The sequence below is a fragment of the Euwallacea fornicatus genome, chromosome 15, assembly GCF_040115645.1.
Source record: "Euwallacea fornicatus isolate EFF26 chromosome 15, ASM4011564v1, whole genome shotgun sequence".
NCBI classification, from domain to species: domain Eukaryota; kingdom Metazoa; phylum Arthropoda; class Insecta; order Coleoptera; family Curculionidae; genus Euwallacea; species Euwallacea fornicatus.
This window is the reverse complement of record NC_089555.1, coordinates 3,068,307-3,089,100: the sequence shown is the minus strand read 5'-3', so window position 1 is coordinate 3,089,100 and position 20,794 is coordinate 3,068,307. Positions and strand designations below refer to the sequence as shown.

Genomic DNA, 20,794 nt, shown 5'->3' with positions numbered 1-20,794 from the left:
ACACCTCAAAAAGACAAAAACTTCTTAAATTTTATGCTAAAACTGAAATTCAATAAGATTCTTCATATTATGGCGAACATTATCGGTTTTAAATATTGACATCTCTCAACTAATATCGGAACTAGTTCAGGTTAGTTCAAGTTAATAAATAGATTTTCTCGAATAGAAGAATCATAATTTAGCACGAATGGAAGCGTGAAATCACAAGTATGGTATGTCTAAATATGCAGTACGGTCTAGTTCTATTTTCAAGAATTTTAGAAAATTCTTCAGCTCTAGTAAGTCACTGAAATCATTGAATTATTCGAACTGAATAAACTTTAAAACTGAACGCAACAGCGCAAAAGAGTTTCCTCTTGAATGAAATTATTTTATGTAAACCGAGCTTTGTGTAGAGTGTGACCAACATATCTTCTCATCTTCGTTCAACAATTTCCGAAAGAATAATCAAAAATCGCCGTTGATTGTATCTTACCTCAGCATCCCGCCAAGTAAACAAAGTTTCGGAAAGTTTCATTGAAAGTTTCAGACAACTGAATTCCCTCCATTATTGAATGGAATAAATTTTATTGAGCCGAAGGATGGAAGTTTTTTTTGGGAACTTTTTAAAAAGATCGTTATAAGTTGTGACAACTTTTTTGCGCTCGTAAATTGAGGTTTGTCAAACACTTGACCCAACTTGCCACATCTGAAGTGGACGGAGGTTGATTTTAGTTCGTTGACTCGATACTATCCAACAATGGAACAGAAATTAAAAAAAGTTAAAGCAATACTTATTAGTTTAGGATGAGATCATTCCTCAAGAGGGTGATACCCATGAAAGATAGTCACAGTTGCTTATGGAAGCAACATTGCCAGATCGACTGAAATGTCTAACAATTTCACTAAAATGGTAAATTAATTATTCAAACTGCCATTTTTCCTCTTCGGTCATTGATAAAAAATTTTGATTTCATCCCTTTTGTAGGACTTGTTTGATCATGTTCTATACTGAAAAGTTTTCTTTTGCACTTATCATGCTGCCATTTCTTACGAAATGCGATTGTATTGCCTGATTTGAGGTTGAGTGAGTTTTTTTTATGTTGAAATGGACATTTCATAAAAATGCGTACTAATTTATTCCTTTACCAAATGAATATAAAACAAACAGCGAAATATTATCAATCAGCCCAGGCTTCTGCTGTCCAATTGGAAAAACAAATTCGAATTCATCAAAAATGTAAAAGGGATGATTGCTATTTATTTTATCAATAAACTTTAAAGCCCTTGAAACGTTTGTTAGTTTTGTCCCTATGAAGAGATTATGAGACCAATCGCTTGAATCAATAGCCAGCGAAACGTAAGAAATGAGAACAATCCTGAGGATTTTTAATGCACTATGTACATGAGAAACTTCTAACAGGTTCCAGCTACCTGCAGTTTGAGGTCAAGTGATTTCGTTAGGTACTGAAACTGGAGCCTTGCTATATCGATGTCAAAGGTTTTAACACGTGCCCTGCAGGTACAGATTCATAATGAGATTTGGACGTGCGATCACACACGTGCCAAATCAGCAATCTTTTTTAAATTATGTTGTCAGATTAGTTCAGCTTCTGTATTGATCGCACCTGGAAATGTAGTATTATAGTAGTAGACTTGTCCATGGTCATAAATTCCCGTTTATTAATACATGAGAGGACAAATAGGGCCACATTAGTTTTCATCTAAAATCCGCACATAAATCATAACTATCTAATCAATGCCAGCAAGCTATTACGTTCCATTACATTATTTTGAATAATTTATGAATTAGTTGCAGCTATCCAGAGCATTGGGTTTTGTTTCATATAATCTACTGTGCTCATGGAGGATCCTCACAATATCCATAGCAATAAATACGCTAAGAGTTTAAGAAAGTAAAGGAGCAGCTCAGAGTATCCTGGAAAATGGAGATCTTAAGTCGTCTAGCGTTTTAAACGTGTTTTTCATCTTAGGATAAATCAGAGCGCCATGTCAGAATATCCCACCGAACTTACTCGGATTTCTTGATGAAATGGCGAGTATCAATTTTCATCACAAACGTTTAATAGTTTTCATGATTTTTTTATAAAATATTTGCAGAGAGCCTTAAATTAAAATGGTTTTCTCGGAAAGTTCCTCGATCGTTCCTGACATTCATGTAAATTTGCAGTGCACCACAAGCGTGATGTCACCGAACGTTTTTAATGTTCTCCCTAACGCTGAGAATACATAATAGCAATAAATTATTCTTCATGGAAGAACTGATTTATCCACACAATGAGACACAGGTATAACGGGGATAAATAAGTTTTGAAATTTGGGAATTAGTTGCTATCCAGAGCACTGGGCTTTGTTCCTAATAATCCCTGGTACTCGTGGAAGATGCTCACAATTTCCATCGAAATAAATCCTCAACGAGTTTGGGAAAGCAAGAGAGCAGATGCAAACTTTGGCCACAAAGACAAACTTCCTGGAAAACGGTGTTCTTAAGTCTTCTGGAATTGTAAACGTGCTTTTAATGAAATTCTGGCATATTTTATTGACGTCTGGGGCCGTGTTGATTCATTAGCTTAATAAAACTACAAAATAATAGCACTATGACCGTATAATTTTATTACTCAGCTTCAAAACTAAATTATTCCATGCAATTCCCATTGCGGCTCTACATTATAAAGCTATTTCTCCAATAATTACATTTGTAGGCCACTATATATCAAACATCCCACCACTCCCTAAGCCTGTGCGTTGTTTCAGTATTACAGGAATATTTTTGTAGCGTACGTTTCATAATATTGTATGAGTAATCCGGCAATTAATTACTATTAGCTGTGACGTCGTTTGAGGACTAATTAAGATTTGTGGTTGTTTTAACTTCGTTCGGTATATTAACGCAACCACATAGATATGCGTTCAAACGAAATTAAATCGGAAAAAGAAAAAGCCGACCCTTAATTATGAAATAAATTCTAAAGTAGCGAGTTGTTCCCTGGAGATATTATTTCAACGTTAATAAGTCCAGGAGAAGAGCTTCAAAGTGCCCACTTTGAAGCTACCAGTTTGCAAATTAAAACTTTTCACGAATTCCGATTATGATAAAATAGAATTACTAATAAAGCGGAAATTAATTTTGTAACTTTCCATATAGAACCAAATTAAAATTCTCCTTATTGTTGCGAGAACTTGCTAGTTTTCCTGAGCTAAGGGTTGTATTATTTATCGGCCTGCGAGCACGGTTTCATATGAAGTTATTTTGAATCTGCGAACTTATTTCATTAAAATCCGTCGCCAATCTGGGAAAGTTATGCCCTGAAAATACATTTAACTTTTGTATTGAGAAAGTTTTTTAAAAAGAAGATTTAATGGGATCAATAACACATGCGAGCGTTCGTTACGGCGAAACATGCAAATCAGAAACGAAGCCACTTGCTGTGACTATATGGGTTTGCAATCTGTTCTAATGTATTGGGGGCGGTTTGATGCCTTTTCTTCACCAACTTTCGTCACGTGGTGCCGAAGGAATGATTCTGTATCCCAATTTGCCGCACAATGTACAAACTGCAGCAGATGCACTAAACTGAGTAACTCGGGTAATTTGGAAACTTCGCAGCATCGACGATATAAACCTCCCACTAATGGAGACTAATTGTAGTGGGAACATCGGCGAAATCGCGATTGATTGATTACGATCTAACCTGCTCGAGAGTTGGAATTTTTCCTTGCTATTTGTTCCCGATATTATTCAGTCGCTTAGTACATGCTTTTATTAACACAATCGATAACGTCCTTCTTCGGTTTAGTAGAGAAATTAATGGAAATAGTCCTCTTTTTTCAGTTCAAACAACTCCAGTTTAAAATCTGTGTAAATCTGACTTGTTCCCGATGAAATTGTTTTTTTTTTTAACTTCACAGTTAAGGACCGGTTATGTTACTTTTTATGGCTTTTTGGAAGAAATCTCCGTCACTGCTTTTATCGAGTTTTAAAGCCATAATATGCCTCCGTTTTCCTTCATAAAATGTTAACCGCATATATAACTTTCCATTTTTTTACAACCTGAAAGGGAGTTTATGCCATTGATTTTATGTTGCTTCAAAATTTAAGTGTTCCGAACATTCCACGTTTCTAAAATTAAAATAACACAAGCTGAAAGTAAAATCTACGTAATAGCAATAGATCGGAGACGCAGTGGGCCGCAATTTAAGATCGTGAGATAGCAGCAGCTGGATCGAAGCTACGATTTTTTAACGAAGCTTTTTAGAGCTTGCGGAGAATGTTTGATCACCCAAGGGATAAATGTCTGAATCCATTCCTTGATTTGTCCACACCCTGTGGAAAACAAATGTTACTCAACCGGATGAATGGAGCTGCAGTGGAGCGATAAATAAAATTATTATCTCAATCTGATTAAATCTGAATCCGACAAGCTGAAATCGTTCAAAAGATGATAATGTTAAAATGTAAAATTACGACCCTCGGCTGGAAGCGAGGTGAAAGATTTCACGTCATTTCAATATTTCACTTTACCAATGAGTTATTACGCTACACCAGAACTTTTTTCATCTTTCCGAGGGCTCATTTATATTGATACGCCCGCAAGAAGTTCGAGAAGACTGAGAAAGCACCACCTTGCCATTCGCAGAGATTTCCCGACGATTTTTCACCGGAATTTTTCTGACACTCAATTTGAGTGTTGAAAGTTTTATTACGACACGATTTAGAGCTCCCGCATACGCACGCACCCACATAGAGCTGTTACGAAAGCTTGATAAAGGACGGGATAATAATGTAGTAAAGCTGGAAGTTTTGCTGCTCATTCGTATGGAAAAATACTTCTCAATCACAATCGCCATGTAAAGATGTTTGAGGCAAAATTATCGCGACTTTCAAAAGGAAATACCGAGGCCGACAACGTTGCAGTTAAATAAAAAAAAATGCCTCTTGTTCTAATAGCGTGCGTTAGAAAGAGAGAGCCGTAGTAATCCCGCAACAAAACTGGCCTTGACTTCGGGACACTTTAGACTCCGTACGCGTTCCGCTAGAGGGCTTTTTTAGGGCCAATGCGCGCTTTTTTCGTAACAACGAAAGCGTAAAAATTGATAATAATTAATGTTGAAGATTACTTATAAGAGGTCTTGACATTATCAAGTTGCCATAAAATCCATTAATCCACGTTGAGTGATCGAAGACTGGCTTAAATGTATTTATAACACGTTCATACAATATTAAGTCTGGAACTACACACAATCACGTATCGTACAAATTTAATTCCACTCCACAAAAGCTCTCTCTGTGTGCTCTGCCTTCTCACTACATCGCGAATTTACTACGACTTGCCAGGAAATGTATTTGCTTAACTTAAATATGTTCAACACTGATGGCATGAATAAGTTTCGTTGGTGTTTGTTTTCGTGGACCTAATTAAAATTTGTTTCCTCAAGCAGTGGGTCATTTTGCTGAGATTAGACCTCCTTGAGTGATTGCAAAGATGGTAATTCGCAGCATATACTACATATAATGCAAGTATTGCAGGGCGCCATCTCGTAATGTACTAGACAACATATTCGCGTTTCTTGACGCAATGGCGAACATGTCCATCACCGCAAACTTGCAATAGTTTTTTTTCATGTTTATAAATTTCTTGGAACAAGCCCTGATTTCAAATGGTTTTAACCTAAACTTCCTCAGTTTTTCTTGAAATTCACATGTAAATTTGTTTCTTTAACTAAGAATACATAATAATGAATTATGGATAATATAAAACGCGATTTATTTATTCATTACCTAAAATATACGAATAACACAAATAAATGAATGTTTTTCAAATTCAAATAGCACTATTTATATACAGAAATACTGTGATTTCTGCCAATATTGTATGTTTGTATAATATCAAAATTTGCTGTTATTTCTGGTAAATATTTTGAATTTTTGTTTGTCTAAGTTACGTTGTTTAATCGCGGTGTCAGGTATTTACTTTTCAAAAATGAGGAAGGCAGAAGCTTTTTTCACTGAAATATTCATTTCCTACTTATACAGGATTGCAAGAACTAATAAATTCAATCCGTTGTTTGCGGAAACCTCTGGCACGAAGTTTTCCACTTTCAAACTGACAATTTAAACGAATTTATTTACCAGATTTCTGAGGATTTTTGCCCATTTTCCTATCCAGGAAGTTTACGCTTATGTGGAAAAGTGGCAAGAAACTGTTGCTGTAGCTCACTCCTGAAGTTTAAGCTATTATTTCTCAAGATTTATCAATAATTCAAAACGAATTATCCACAAATACTTGTAATGTTCTATTATTAGTATCATAAATTTTCCATGAACTATAATCCAAACAAGTCTTATTTATTTCGTAGTCAAAAACTCCTGAATTAATATTTAAACAACTCAAGAAGCCACATCTGGATTTATTCATGTGGCACTCCCCATCATTCCCTTTACAATTCGCTCTTTTGGATGTATCATAAAAACTTCCGAAATACCTATTTAACTTTCCCAACAATTTTTCACACTTTCGCCTAATATTTCCTGTGACACTCAATTTACGGCGAGAAAGTTTTATGACTGAAGATTTTTTCCTTTCTCACAACAGTCTGACAAATTGACGAGCAGTATATTGTTGTGATTTTGAGAGGGGCCTTGTTGCCTTCAACGCAAACTTGCAGGCTCAAAAGGGGGCTTTGGATAATGCAAATGCATTATTCAGTTCGCTGAAAGCACTCCGGGCAATCTTAATTTTCAATTTACGTATTTGGAGTCAGTAAAACCATACTGGCTTCAGCACTTCGAAAGGCACTACATGTACTAATGTTGTATTACAAATAAGAAGTTGTTAATTGGGAGCTTTAATTATTTATTTCTTCACGACAAAATGGTTAAATAGATGGGCAAACCATGCGCCATCTCGGAAGGCAGAATGGAACCTATGGGATTTCTTGACACAATGGTGAATTTGATTTTTGAAAAGGCAGAACACTTCGAAATGGCACGATAGAGATCAAATATTTCTCCCATATTTTGAACAAATTCAACTTCTCAATATTTCCGTATTTTTGCTTAAATTCACGTATCCACCTGCAATCTATCTGACGCAGAGCATCACCCCTACTTCACCAGTTCTTTCGTGTTCGGTGCTAATAATCTCGTATAAACAAGAATAGCAGCTCCCGAGAGCCCTCGACAAGAAACTGCCTCAAAATAGATTTCCATATAATTAATTACCCGGCACTACAAAGTAAATTCAACATCCTGGAGGACATTAAGTCGTTCTCAAAATTTTCCAAGTTCCAGACACCCTTTCAAAGTTTCGTCATTATTGCTATTTATTGTGGGGTGCTTGTATTGAGATCTGGGTTAATTGTTTTCAACGCTGATATGCATCTAAAACTTTGAGCAATAACGTCAAGTCCCAGTTTCACTCTGCAATATAGTTTCTGTATGAATATGTTGTAGCTTATGTACCGCACACAGAAGTTCTGGGGGAATTAAGACTTGATTAAAGCGGGATAACCCCATTTAGGGAGAATCCATAGTTTTAATGAAAGACTCATCATGAGGAAAAAAAGAAGATTGATAGCTTATTATACCCTTTCATATCCTATAAATTATGAGATAATTTATCAACGTCGCGAGCCGTATAAAAAATTGTTTGCCTGGATTTGGCAACAACTTACCGGTGAACGGAAAATGCAGGAGAACCACGAAGGCCAAAGCAGTGGACACTAAAGACATATTTAGAAAGACTAAAGCGGTAGAGCAGCCAACAAGTAGAAGTATTTTTGGTATTCGTCACATTTTATTCTACACTTCACTGATGCACACTACTAACACTTCACAGGTGTTTGTAAGTGTCCCATTAGTGATTTTCGATCGTCACTCTTTGGTGTTCATATCTGAAAGAGAGGAGAAAATTATTAATGTCCATCCACCAGCTGAAACGTGATAATTAGAGTAATTGGTTGACCGGTCTGAAGAAAACTGGATAATTTGAGGAGCTGGCATTCTCAGGAAAGGACCTCAATTAGAGTAAAATTTCCGAGGTTGATGCTGCTCTATATTCATTAGAAATTGAGTCGAAAGTAAAGGTTGACGCGATTTCAGAGCAGAAGTGATGGGGTAATAACAGTAACTTTTAGGAGAATAATTGAAATAAATGAAAGTTTGGCCGGAATTTGAGAAGTTGTAACACTCAGGAAAGAACCGCAATTAACATAAAATTTTCAGGGATTATTCAGCTCTATGTTCAGCACAAATTAAGCGAGTAATGAAACTTAACGTAGTTGTAAGGCAAAGATGGCGAATTAATATTAGCAGCTACTATCAGAAATTCGGTACTAAAGTCTGAAGGGCTGCAGCTTTTAGCACAGAACAATAACGCTTGTATGCGGCAAATAATTTTAATAACTGTGTACTTTGTGACCGGCATTAAAACGTTCAAATTTGGCTCGATTTAATTCCCCTGCTTATCTCCTACTGTCTCGAGAACCCAATGGTGCGCAGCGAATTCAAATGTTCCGATATAGAAGACGCTCAAAGTCATAATTTCTTTGCTTAAACAAAAATGTTTAAAATACATTTTATAAAATTCCATTAGTGTCATTTGGTCTCTTGAAAGTCTGGAAACTGGGGGAAGCCCCCAGATTTTACACAAAAAAGTGTTTAATGTTTCTAGAAATTGATGGGGTTTTCCGGGACATTTCAGAAAACACCTTCTCCACCATTTAACAAATTGGCCTTTTCCGGTTTCTGGAAACTTTTCAGAAGTTTCAAACAATTTGCTGAAAAATATAAGCCACAGGAATCGTTTTTCTTGCGATTATAGGGCTTTGCCATTTTCCTTATCTAATGTAAACTCAATCAGCATAATTTCCTGCCCGCAAATGAGAAAAAAAAATCACGTATTTGCCTTCCTAATTAAGAATTGGTGGGTCACAAAATGGCAAAGTCATGGAGGAGTAATTTAATAACAACCCAGTTTTCCTTTATTAATCGTTGACCCATCAAAATTAAAAAGTAATTGAGGAGACGGTAAATTACATTATTTCATCCCTACAAACTCTAAATCAAACCCTTACCGTTGAGGTTCGCCCATTTAACACCCTCAAAAACTTTCTTTAACCCAACGATCAAAAGCTCTCTCCAAAACTGACCATCGCACTTAAAAGTTTCAGTTTTGATGGAAAAATCCACAATACCAACTCTTGTTAAAGTGCAACTTCCGCCGGTATATCTTCGAAACTCCGGACACGCGAATTCCTACAATCGGCTGACGTCGTTTGTAGCCAGCGTCGCGACGCACGGATAACTGTCGGACCTCCGCAGGTTTGCAGGAGAGAGGCGATCCGAGCGCCATCCTTCACAGGACAAAAATTTTGGATCAGGATTCGATAGGTATGGGGTGTTTTTATGGGAAACTTTCCGGGAATGTTTCGATGAAGAAACTAAAGGAAAACCCCTATATTGAAAGTAATAGAAGGTTGTATATCGAATAAAAACCCGGGTATCAAATTTGCATGAAGCGTATATGAAATAAAGCCGAAAGGGCCATTTTCCGCTCCGATAGGATTGCCTCTTAGACACTTTATGGAGGGCTATTCTGAATATCAAATGGCCTAGTTTACATTTTTGTAGTGACGAGAGCTAGATCTCAGCCGTCATGGTGGGACTTACGAGATAGGTTTTGAGTTAAATTTCGAGTAATTTATTTCTAACATTTCTCATGTCTAGTTTCCAGAGTTTTCAAGATGTCGGATAATAAAATTTTCCGTTTTTGACAATTTGATGGCTTGTGGTTCCTCGGTCTCTTGAGGTAGAACAAAAGGGCCTTGCCAGGGCAAACTACGTTACTGATTTTCACGCGGAGTGGATCCTCAAGGTTCACTCTGTAAAACAATTTTTACGATGTAGTAACACAGAACTTCAAAAGCAGACTACATCAGTGATTTTGTGTGATTCACTGATCTTGTTGTTGATACCCTTAAAACCCCAATTTAGGGCAACATCAATCATCTCAATCAGATAATACCCCCTCCCTCCATGCCCCTCGGGATTTTCTTCCGTCCATATGAAATAAATTTCCCGTCCATGTCTGACGTAATCTCATCAGAATTTGGTTTACAAACTCGGCCGATTTTTGTGGGCAAATTGCCCTTTTAAGTGGAAAGTTTACGACAATGGATGAAACTAAAATTAAAAATTATAATTTTCATCTATAAGAGGGCAAAAGCCATTCTCCTTTCTCGGGAGAGCCGGGCACGAACAATGGGGCCAGCTACAATAAAACCTCCAACAATTTCAATTAAACCAAACAGTTATTTTCTGGCAACAAACAGCTTTTAATGATAAAAGATATGACAATTAGGTGGGATTTTTCTTTGATTAAACGTTTATGCGCGTCGGCGCCACCTGATGCGAGGAAAAGAGATAAGAGAAATTACCTTTCCCCATCCTCCGGTGTATACGGCAGCTTCATCCCCAAGATTCTTCCATTATCCAATTTCTTTCCTCGATGCTTTTCGCTATTCTCGTTCGGTAAATTTTAATTGCTATTTACTCATCTTCTTAAGTTATAAGCGTTAAATCTAATTAAGTCCCTTTTTGCCTGCAGCCGTCTGGTGAATAGACATTAAGGCTATGGAAAAGTATGTCTCTCGACTTGAAAAATCTTAATTTTCCAGCTTTGTTTTCCAACAAATTCCTACAATTTTTATTACATTTTAATTGCTCAATTAGTTGGTGGCAAGCGCCATTACACTTCTTGTATAGGTACCAATTTGATCAATAATCCTTCTGTCAGATTAATTAAAAAGAATTAACGATAATTAATTAAACTCTAGTGTATAGCCACCGCTGAATCGAATCGTTCGGCCTATTATTAAATTAGCCAACCTCGTTTGACTTTACAGTCACATCAATTTCGCAATTCTCCCCGTTAATGGAACACCAATAAGGGTTAAATGGAAATAAGATCGATGATGGCAACATTCATATATTCAACTGAAACAAAGCGTTAATTTCGGCTGAAAATTATTGCTAATTGTTTCAAGCTAGGAAATTCGAAAACTCATGTTCTTCATCGCTCTAAATATTAGAGCGACAACATTCAGAATTCCTGGGGAAAAATCTATGGGGAATCGTCCGCGTTTAATTAAAATATAGAAAAATGTCAGAATTGGGAGACTTTTGTTTACTTTTTAATTAACTAATTATTAACAAGATTTAAATATTAAATTGAATTATTTTTAAAAACATGGGTCAAATTAATCAAAATTTTGTGTAAAAAAATTCGATAAACGCTCTGCTCTTGAAGCTTCTTTCGTCACGAAAAAAAATCTTCAAAGGATACACAGCCTGGTGTTTTGACAGCGAGGTAGTTTGGGATTCATCGAAGTGCTTACCCACTAAAAATTTTAGGAAGAAAGAAGCTTCTTCGATTCTCAAACTATTCACACGATACATACCATCGAGGTCGGAGAAGAGTCCGAATAAGTACTATCTACTCTGCTCGTCCTCTATGAGTTCAATCCGCGCTCTCATCCTCTGTTGTGTTTTTTTAACAACTACTGTTTCTTTGAGTCATTTCGGTCTTGTTATACTTCTTGTTGCTCTTCGTGCAATCCAGACGACATCTCATCAATCGCTCCTCCCCATGGTGCATTTGCGTCCTTTCAAGTTACGGGGCTATGCCACTCTTCCTCGTTCCAATCACTTTTCCTATACTCCTCAGTTCCCGTATCACATTTTTACCAGTTCTGATGGATAGATGCGACAGAAATTTTTGCTTTTCTTTTAACTTTGGAAATTTTCCTGGAATGTGTACGTTTTTTCCCAACATGCTCCTATTGCGTTTTGACATCCATGCATGTACGGCCGTCCTTGGGGGTTTGGTCCCTTCATCTCTTCCCTTTGACCTTCTGTGGCCCTTCTTGATATATTTGCCCCAAGAGCTAGTTTCTGGTGATGCAATATTTCGTTTCTTCAACAAGCCCACGTCCAGATATTCCCCGATACTGCTCACTGAACATCCACCCTTTTGCCTTCCGCATCTGTGACCTCTCTCTCCCTCCTCCAAGCTTGATTGCTCGGGTTTAAGGGAGGAGGCATACAAGGGTCGTCAGGGGAACGTGCAGATACGTCTTTGACTCACTTCTCTAGAAGCTGGGAATGAGTGACGGGAAAAAAATTGTCTACCTTAGGGACATATTGTTAAGTGCCAAGAAACATGAAGTGTAAACGAACTTTTATATCTCGCGTTCTCCATTAGCCTAAATATGATTGCGTGAGTATCCAGACGGTAAAGTAACTGGGATTAATGGAGCAAAAAATACAAGAAATTGTCTGCTTTCCAGGCTCCAAAGTTTATCAAATTCAATTTGAAAATTGGGAGGAGTTTAACAAATATAAAATATACAGTCACATCAACGACCCTATTCCCTTCATTAAGGGTTCGCCAATAAACGCGAAATGAAAATAAGATCAATTATGGTAACATTCATATATTAAACTCAAGCAAAGCGTTAATTTCGGTCGGAAATTATGGGGGGGCGGAGAGACCGCAGACCGAAGAAAATTTCATGGAAATTTCAGCTCCGGATTCCTGCAGAATTTATCGCGGAAAATTCACCGAGAAATCGGTAAAATCGGATTTGTTAACGAACTATTGAATGCAAAATTGACGTGTAAGGAAAATATTGCACTTTCTGAATTTTCAGACTTAGAAGAGCTGTGCGTTTGTCCATCGGCTTATTGGGAGCGAACAAACATTATTCGGGACTGGACACGTAGCATCGTTTTGCGGTCAAGCGATGTCCAGTCCCTTCGGGATTTGTAGACATTGCCTACCGGGAAAGCGGTCACGTGATTAATGGCATTCATGCCATTGGCCCAATGTAAATATCGTCTTCCGTCACAAACTTTGATACGGTCCTTATTTAATTTAGCTAAATAAAATTGATTGTCCGCTTTAGCCTACACAAGGAGAGGATACGCAAACTCAGATTAAGGACAAAATGTTTTTGGAAGTTTTGGTTTGCAGCTCCATTAAAACCTACTTTCTCATCGAGTTCCATGGTGACGAGGGCAGAAAACTCCCAAAAGCGCAACAGCGAAATTAGGTTAATGTAAAAGCAAATTCGTTCTCTTGTCAGGGATTTATGATTCCCCTACGGGTGCTTCGGTTTAGAGCATTAACCCCCGATTATGTGATATGGGGTTGATTGTAATTGCTGTCTGAATCATTCATGGCCTCTTTGGTGAAATATTGAATTCTCGAAACGGGCCTGACTGGCACGTTCTTCTTCGATTGACAAGATAAGTGATTTGAGTGAAAAAGTGACAAGTGACGCAGAACGTGAGGTGTGAAGTGTCAGTTTGAGTGCCTAGCCAGTAAAATTGATACTTCACAGTCTAGGCATTAAAAATAACACTTCAGACTTGTTCTGTTACGTTAAAAAAAGTTTGAGGCTTAGTGCCAAATGTCAGTTCTCTTGCCAATTTCAAACAGCTATCCAACAGCTAAGAGAGGAAAATTTGAGAATTCGTGTCCCTCGTCAGTTTCTATTATAAGATCATAACTATGCAGTGGGCGATGTGGTATTGTGAAATAAAAAAATTAGAAAAATTAAATGTCTTTGACGCTCTAGGATTCCGAACATCGTCATCAAATTTTGCATCCTGCATGAAACCGAATATTGGAGGACAAGTATTGAAAATGCGACAAATTGGCATTTGAGCCAAGAAACACGAAATTTCGAAACTCTTTCTCTACATCAGTCCAAAAAATAAGCGCTAATTTCCAGAGGGAAAATTAAGCAAACTCGGTGAACTTCAATAAAAAAAAAATCCATTTAGGGATTTAATTCCCAACTCTTATCCCTTTCGGGACCTAGCAACAGCGGTAATCCTCAACCATAATGATCAAGATCCATTCCAGCTGAATAAACGTGCTCTTCGAGATCCGACACCTACCATGATGGTTATTGATCAGAATAATTTTGCAATAATTGGAGCATTCAATACAGGGCCTAAGTCGGTTTGGTAGTTTGCATTTCAATGGAACGATTAGGGTCGAAATCATATCTGACGTGCATGGTAAGCCAGGATTATCCCCGTCACGGCGACGTCATCACAGACATGTCTATAAGTTCTATTCGGGGGTTTAGTGAAAGCGACGATAATTAAAATGCCTGAAATTTCCAACAAATTGGTCCCGAATATAATCTAGTAAATGGGTCCTGCAAGTTAAGTTTTCTGAGAGGAAGTTTTTGCTAAATCTCGAAATGTGATGGGGGCCATTAATTAAAGGCACGAGGATTTCAGAGCATAAAAAAATAGCGAACAATTAAAACAGATGTTCGATGGAAAGCTGACTGGGACCTCACCGATCGCGTTTAAATAAAATTCCAATAAGCTCCACGAACAGTGCTCGATTCGCAATACCGAGTCGTATATTGTGTTTCACTCGGTTTTTGCTCTACTTTTTCTCTTATTTCTTCCTATGCAAAACACTCGATATTCGTGTGTTCTCTAGTGTTTTTTAATTTGAAGTGGCGCTGGAATTGGCCATTGAGTTTCCGCTTCGGAATTGTTGTTCCTACTAAGTCTGACCCGAGCTGAAACTTTATTTTCTCCTTGTTAATTGTCAAAAAAATTCCCTGCATTCGGTTAACGCACATGCCATCAAGTTTTTAACGCAGAATTAAATTCGGTTTTATGTCCAGAACTCGTTACGGCCGAATCGGCTGCGGTTAGTGATTAAGCAGCTATAATTACATTTTTTTAAATTCCAAACATTGTTTACTTCGCACGTTTATCGAAAAACCCTCGAGGACATGAGCTATACATGGAAATCTATTTAAACCGCAACGGAGATATATTTTTGCCCCAGCGCCAATCCGCAGTGCACCGAGATTAAACCCCGGACCTGTTCATTTTTTCCTTTTGTTCTTTTATATGGGAAGCACTCAATCTATGTTCGCTGGCAGTTTAATATGAAAGGGCGATAAATTTTGAATTTGGGATTGCAGGCAAAAAGTTCCAGTTGATTTTTTCGCGATCCCACACTTGTTGGGCATTTCGCGTCAAAAGATGAAAATTTGCCGAAAAACTGCAACATTTGTCTACTTTGGAAATTTTGCGACAAATCGTTCATCAAAATGAAGATGTAAATAATATGATGGACCACAAAAGTGGCTTCCGAAACAGAAAAAAGTCCAGGTCCGTATTTGGAAGGCAAATTTATACGAAATATATTGTACAGGGTATCTCTGAAAGTTCTCTACAAAATTCCACCATAAATTTCTGAGGCGAAAATATGACAATTTAACTCAATTTTCCTCCGTCCAAACAGTGGACTGTTGTTAAAATACAGGACGTCAAAGTGAAGATTAAAAGGGGAAAAAATTAATTACTTGGTTTGTCATGCTACTATCTGAACAAAATGTCACATTGGGGGATTTTTATGAGTGAAAAATCACAATCCGTTTACATTTTCGATGCGCATTGTAGAGGACGCTGTCAGCGCTAGCTGAATTCTTTTTAAAGGGACATAACTTTTTCATCATCCAGTATAAAAGTTAATAATAACAATACACGTCTTTATTCCATGAGAAACGGCTATTGACCAGTTGGCTTTCTGCCTATATTACAATTAATTTCGTAAAACAAACAAAAACAAAAGGTCATTGTATTTTCAATCCGAATAATGCTCCAACAGGGTTGTGGGAGGGGAAATGTATCGGGATTGTCTCGTCTGTCTTCCTATGCAAAGGGGGTTGAATATAGTCAAGTTGTGAGGATTGTTTTTCTATTTTGTTTGTAGTTGTGATAGTCCTTCGGTTATTTTAGTCACTTGTGTCCGTTCGTATAGGAATTCGTCGGATGGGTTGTGAAGAGGGTTTCCGGGTTGTCTTATCTTTGTTATTAGTCTTAGCGCTATCTGCTCCATGGTTGGTATGTGTTTTTTGCTCTTTTTTTGCTCCCTTTGTTAATTCCCTTATCTTTATATGTCAGTGCTCTGAAGTGTTCCGTCCGTTTAATGATATATAAAATTAATTTATGACCTAATTTATGTTTTGCTACATGTTTCACGAAAAAAGTTATTCCAGTACAAGTCCTTTCTTGAGATATTCGGAGGTTAAAGTTCCCTGCATGTCTTGAGAAATAACTTTAAGGGACATATTATAAAATTGAAACGAAAAAAAGCAAAACGTTCAATTACTCTTCAATCCTTATAATTTTCTTAATCCTCGTGTTTTTATTTGACTATACAAATTTTTGTATTATTTCTTTTGCTATACTGTATGAATTAATATGTACTTTGAAAGTTATTCTTCAAGATACGCAGCTAACTTGAACCTTCGAACATCTCCAGAAGGAATGCCGGTAGGGACTTGTACCAACAAACCTTTTTTTCACCGAATATGTAGGAACGTACAAATTTAGTCCTAATTAAAATTTATACCCGGTGATAATAAAATTATCCGCTTTTAACGAGAGTTCATCTACCGCTAACGTAGTTCTCTACTATGTGCATCGATGATGTGAACGGGTTCCGATTTCTCGCCGCCAAAAATTTTGTTCAAATGGTGGCATGATTCACAAAGTAACAAATTTTTTCCCTGTTTCAATCGCCACTTTGACGTTCCATATTTTGAAAACTGCTCGCTTTTGAACGAAGATTTAACGAAGTTAAGCTGTTATGTTTTCGCCTTAGAAATCTGAACTACCATTTTGTATAGATCTTCTAGAGAGACCTTGTATATTGAAATAGTCCTTTGCCCACCTTGTCAGCGACCCTCCTTATACTGTCCGAATCAACGGCCGCATTCATATGAACCAACTGCTGCGCAACAGCTTAGATTTCTGCTACTCTTTCAATCCCTATTCCTACCTCCGGAATGCCAGATTTGCGATCCAAATCAATTGGGGCAATAATGCACATCAGAGCCACCAAAAACCCAATAACCTATGCCCTTTCATCAGACTATCGCTACCTAGCGAATAGCTAAGAAAGACTGAAAGCCATGATTGATTACTCCATTTGTGTTACTTTGGCCCCCGGGTCCGCATTGCGAACATCATTTCCCTCATCTTTTGTTTGCATGTGTATACTCTGACTTCCAAATATAAACTAATGGCGGTGAGGGTGAATGCCAAATAAACATCTTTCTCTTCTAGTTACCGAGTCGCTTAAAAAGAAGAGGATTTATGGATCGTCGAGGTTTAACTTTGGGGGGCAAATCCTCCCAAAATGGCTTTTTGTGATCTGATGTTTCACTATTTCAAGTTCGATAGATTCGATATAATAAAGAACGAAAGAAGTTTCCTAGAGCCTGACGGCAACACGTGAGATTAAATTAAGCGTGGCGGCAGCTGATGCTCTCGTATCAGTTACGTAATATGTCTTATTTGTCTTGATCGGGTTTCTATTGGAGTTCACTGTTTGGAAAGACAAAAATAAACTTTGTTCCAACAAGTATTGAGTAAATAAAGCTATTCTCCTGCCGGTGAGGTGGACAAAACGTTTCCAGTAACACTTTTACTCATTAAAATCATCGAATTTATCCCACTGCTTAAATTGATCGAAACAAGTTGGTTCAAGAAGATGAAAATCAAACGGAAACTTCGCTTTTTCCTGCCAATGCCAATAAAGCGAGGCAAAGCGAAAAGTTGTGTTGGAGACACATCAGGAAATGTTTCTCTTTGATGTGTCTTAAGCTCTTATTCAATTCTATATTCGACGTATTAGATAGAGAGTTCAGTATTCGGAGAAGTTCCAAATTGACCGATCTAAATGTTCTTTGTCCAAATCAATCCCAAATAGCACCTTTTCTAATCTAATTTCTGAAAATATCTTTGCTTCCTAAGAGGAAATGGGAATTTAGACTCGATTGTGTTAACAAAACGTCCGAAATAAAAACAAACAGGTGGGGGTTCTGGAGAAAGTTAATTCCCTTGGGAATAGGGGCGTATGGAGTGAATGAAAAAGCTGCGGATTCCTTTATTTTCTTTGCGCTATTTGGTTATATGAGGCAAATTCAATTATCTCACGAAAATCAGGAAGTCACATGCGACTAGAAACTGATTTGAAAATATCAGGAGGCACGACTTTAACAAGATTTTTTATAAGCTTCTGAGATACTGGAACACAACTTCGGATGTGGGCATTTGGAAAATTTCATTAAACTTAATATTTGATTATTGTCAAGAATTCAATTTCGTCGGCTGTCGCATGATAAACCCTCTGAAAATTCGAAACCGGTGGAGGTGCACACATAGACATCTATCGGAGAATTAATTCGAAAAAAGTTGAATTGAATTGAAAAAAAAACTCTTAAATTACAGATTGTTTAGCTCTAAAAATTCTATATATGGATTGCTAAGCTGAATAGAGCAAATTTAGCTGATTCACTTGGTCTCTCTCGTCATATTCACAGGAGAAATTGGAAAATCGACAGAGATGCATGCAGCGCCACCTGTTGGAGAATTGATTCCACTTCGTTGTAGACTTGAAAAAGCAGTAATACACCGTGCTCCTCTAAATTGTAACCCCTGCTACATGTTTTATTAATTATTATTATTATTTGTTTAAATTCAAAAGCAGCATTAAAAGGACAAAAAATGGTACAGTTTGAAATTTATTTGTTCTTTTAATTGTTACTTTCGTCACCGTCAGCGCAAATTGGCCGATAAAAAAATAAGCATACAGGTCCAGAAACACCTCAAATAAAAGTTTTTTAAAACTATATTCAACGGTATATTGCGACTTAAAATCTATCGATTGGCTTTTGAAAAAAACAGGTATAAATTTGATAAAAAAATGCAATATAAACGCAGTTCAATAGAACGAAAATAATGAAAAAATTTCTTTATGGATAGGAAATCAGTTTATTTTCAATTTGATGCTTTCAGTCTTTGGTTATTTCCATGTATCTTTTTGTTCTTTTTTTACCAAAGACTTGTCAGTGAACACAAAACCGAAAACAAACCAACCTTCTTTCAACAAATAAGTTTTTTCATTGTTTAACTACCATTTAACTAAATTTGTACTGCATTTTTTACCAAATTTATGTCTATTTTTCTCAAAACTAATAGATAGATTTTGACTCACAATACGTCTTTAAATGCAGTTTTGAAATACCTTTAATTTGAGGTGTTACTTGACCTATGTTTCAATTTTAAAAAATTGTCCATTTTGTAAGCGACATATCAAAAAAATAAAAAATCGTCAAAAAATTGCATTTTTGTCCTACTTAATGCCGCTTTTCAATTAAAAAAAAAATAAATAATTTGTTGAAAATTTAACAGAGGAGGGACAATTTAGAGCCGCACGGTGTAAAGTGTTTAATAATATGTACATCTCGTGGGAAAATCATATCTTCGGTCTCCGGTCCCTGATATACTATCTGTTCTCCGAGCGCTGTTATTTTTCACGCGTTCAGCTTCAGTGAAATCTTGTATTTCCTGCTGCAGCTCGATCATATTCTCATGAACCCGCCATGAGGACGATTTTTCCACATAAAACTCTAGTGAATCTTCCTAGATTCCCGCAAAAATCCTCCATTTAAGACATTTTGTGTAACGTATCGACTTCGTGAGATAGCTACCCTTTACTGTACATTAACTATCTCCAATGTAGATTTAGCAGGACATCAAAGCTCCGACCCTAAATCGCTACATGCAAATTTAATTCCAAAAGTCGAATTATGTTCTGCTTGAATATTAGTTAAATAAATTTCCATCAAACTTTAACCTTATTTGCAAGATTCTAAGCGTAATAGATGTACTTAGCCTCGTTCGTGTTCATCCCATCGCGAAACCTGGATCCTCGCCAGATTCCTGGATAAAGAATTAGTCCAGAAAACCGCAGCCAGGTATAAAGGCACTGCGCCGTCTCATCTGCAATTCTCCCTGATAAATCGTTGACGATAAATTATGCCCGAGCCGGTTCGAACAGGTAATGAACTATTTTACACCCGCAGTTACATTTTTATGTCATCCCTTTAAGGCTTTATGAGCAACTTACCGGGGATATTGTCCTGCGAATGATCGATAAAACTATGAGGATCGGTCCAAGGTAAGGGCTATTCTTTACCGGATAAGTGTCTAGCTTTAAATTGAAATTCTCAGGTTAATCTTGAGCGATGAATCAATTTTATTGAGAGGTTTTTTGTCCAAAAAGTCCGGATTTAAATATCAGAACGTGAGAAGTAAATTTACCCTTTAAAAACAATCCTGTATCGGAATAAATCGATTTAGAAGGGTAATTTCGCCCTCCTTTTGCATGTTGCCCTGTAGAGTGCATGATCACTTTCATCGGGCCAAAGAGGATTGATGGGGAGTTTAGACGTTTTAATAACACTTCTAATTCATCGGCTCAATTTCCTGCGAAAGCTCCGAGTCGGTTTTATTTGTCGTTTTTGAATCGCTTAAATGCAATTTGGCGAGTTTGCAGCACCATGAAAGTATCGGATTGTACCAGTTTTTTTAAAACATTTAATTAAATTACACTCGGTGTATCATGAAGATGAATATGAATTTTTTCGCTCTTCGTGACGCAACTTAGCTGAATTAATGAATTGTTCCCCCGCGTGAAGTTCATAAAATATGAAAATTGGATTGCGGGAAAACATTTGAATAAAAGTTCACCGATGGGAAAGAAGCAAAAAGCGGCAATAAACGGTTCCGAAGTATTCCAGAGTTTGACGTTCAAAATTGGCTAGAAACGGAGGAAACACGAGAAAAGTGTGACTGAAAAGTTAATGGCGACTGGAAAATAGGAAAACACCACACTTG

The 20,794-nt window shown here is 37.0% G+C and overlaps 2 protein-coding genes across 3 annotated transcripts in view; one reads left to right on the top strand and one right to left on the bottom strand.

Annotated features, from left to right (window-relative positions):
* LOC136343730 (zwei Ig domain protein zig-8-like) overlaps nucleotides 1-9,289 on the bottom strand; it is a 78,006-nt gene extending 68,717 nt beyond the window's left edge. For both annotated transcript variants that reach the window (XM_066290645.1, XM_066290646.1), the window contains exons 1-2: nucleotides 9,076-9,289; nucleotides 7,675-7,893 (exon numbers count right to left, since the gene is read on the bottom strand). In XM_066290645.1, the coding sequence (XP_066146742.1) occupies nucleotides 7,675-7,732 (58 nt within the window). In that variant the 5' untranslated portion in view covers nucleotides 7,733-7,893; nucleotides 9,076-9,289. The remainder of the gene's footprint in view (nucleotides 1-7,674; nucleotides 7,894-9,075) is intronic.
* LOC136343739 (uncharacterized) overlaps nucleotides 1-20,794 on the top strand; it is a 70,252-nt gene that overhangs the window by 21,464 nt on the left and 27,994 nt on the right. The window lies entirely within an intron of this gene.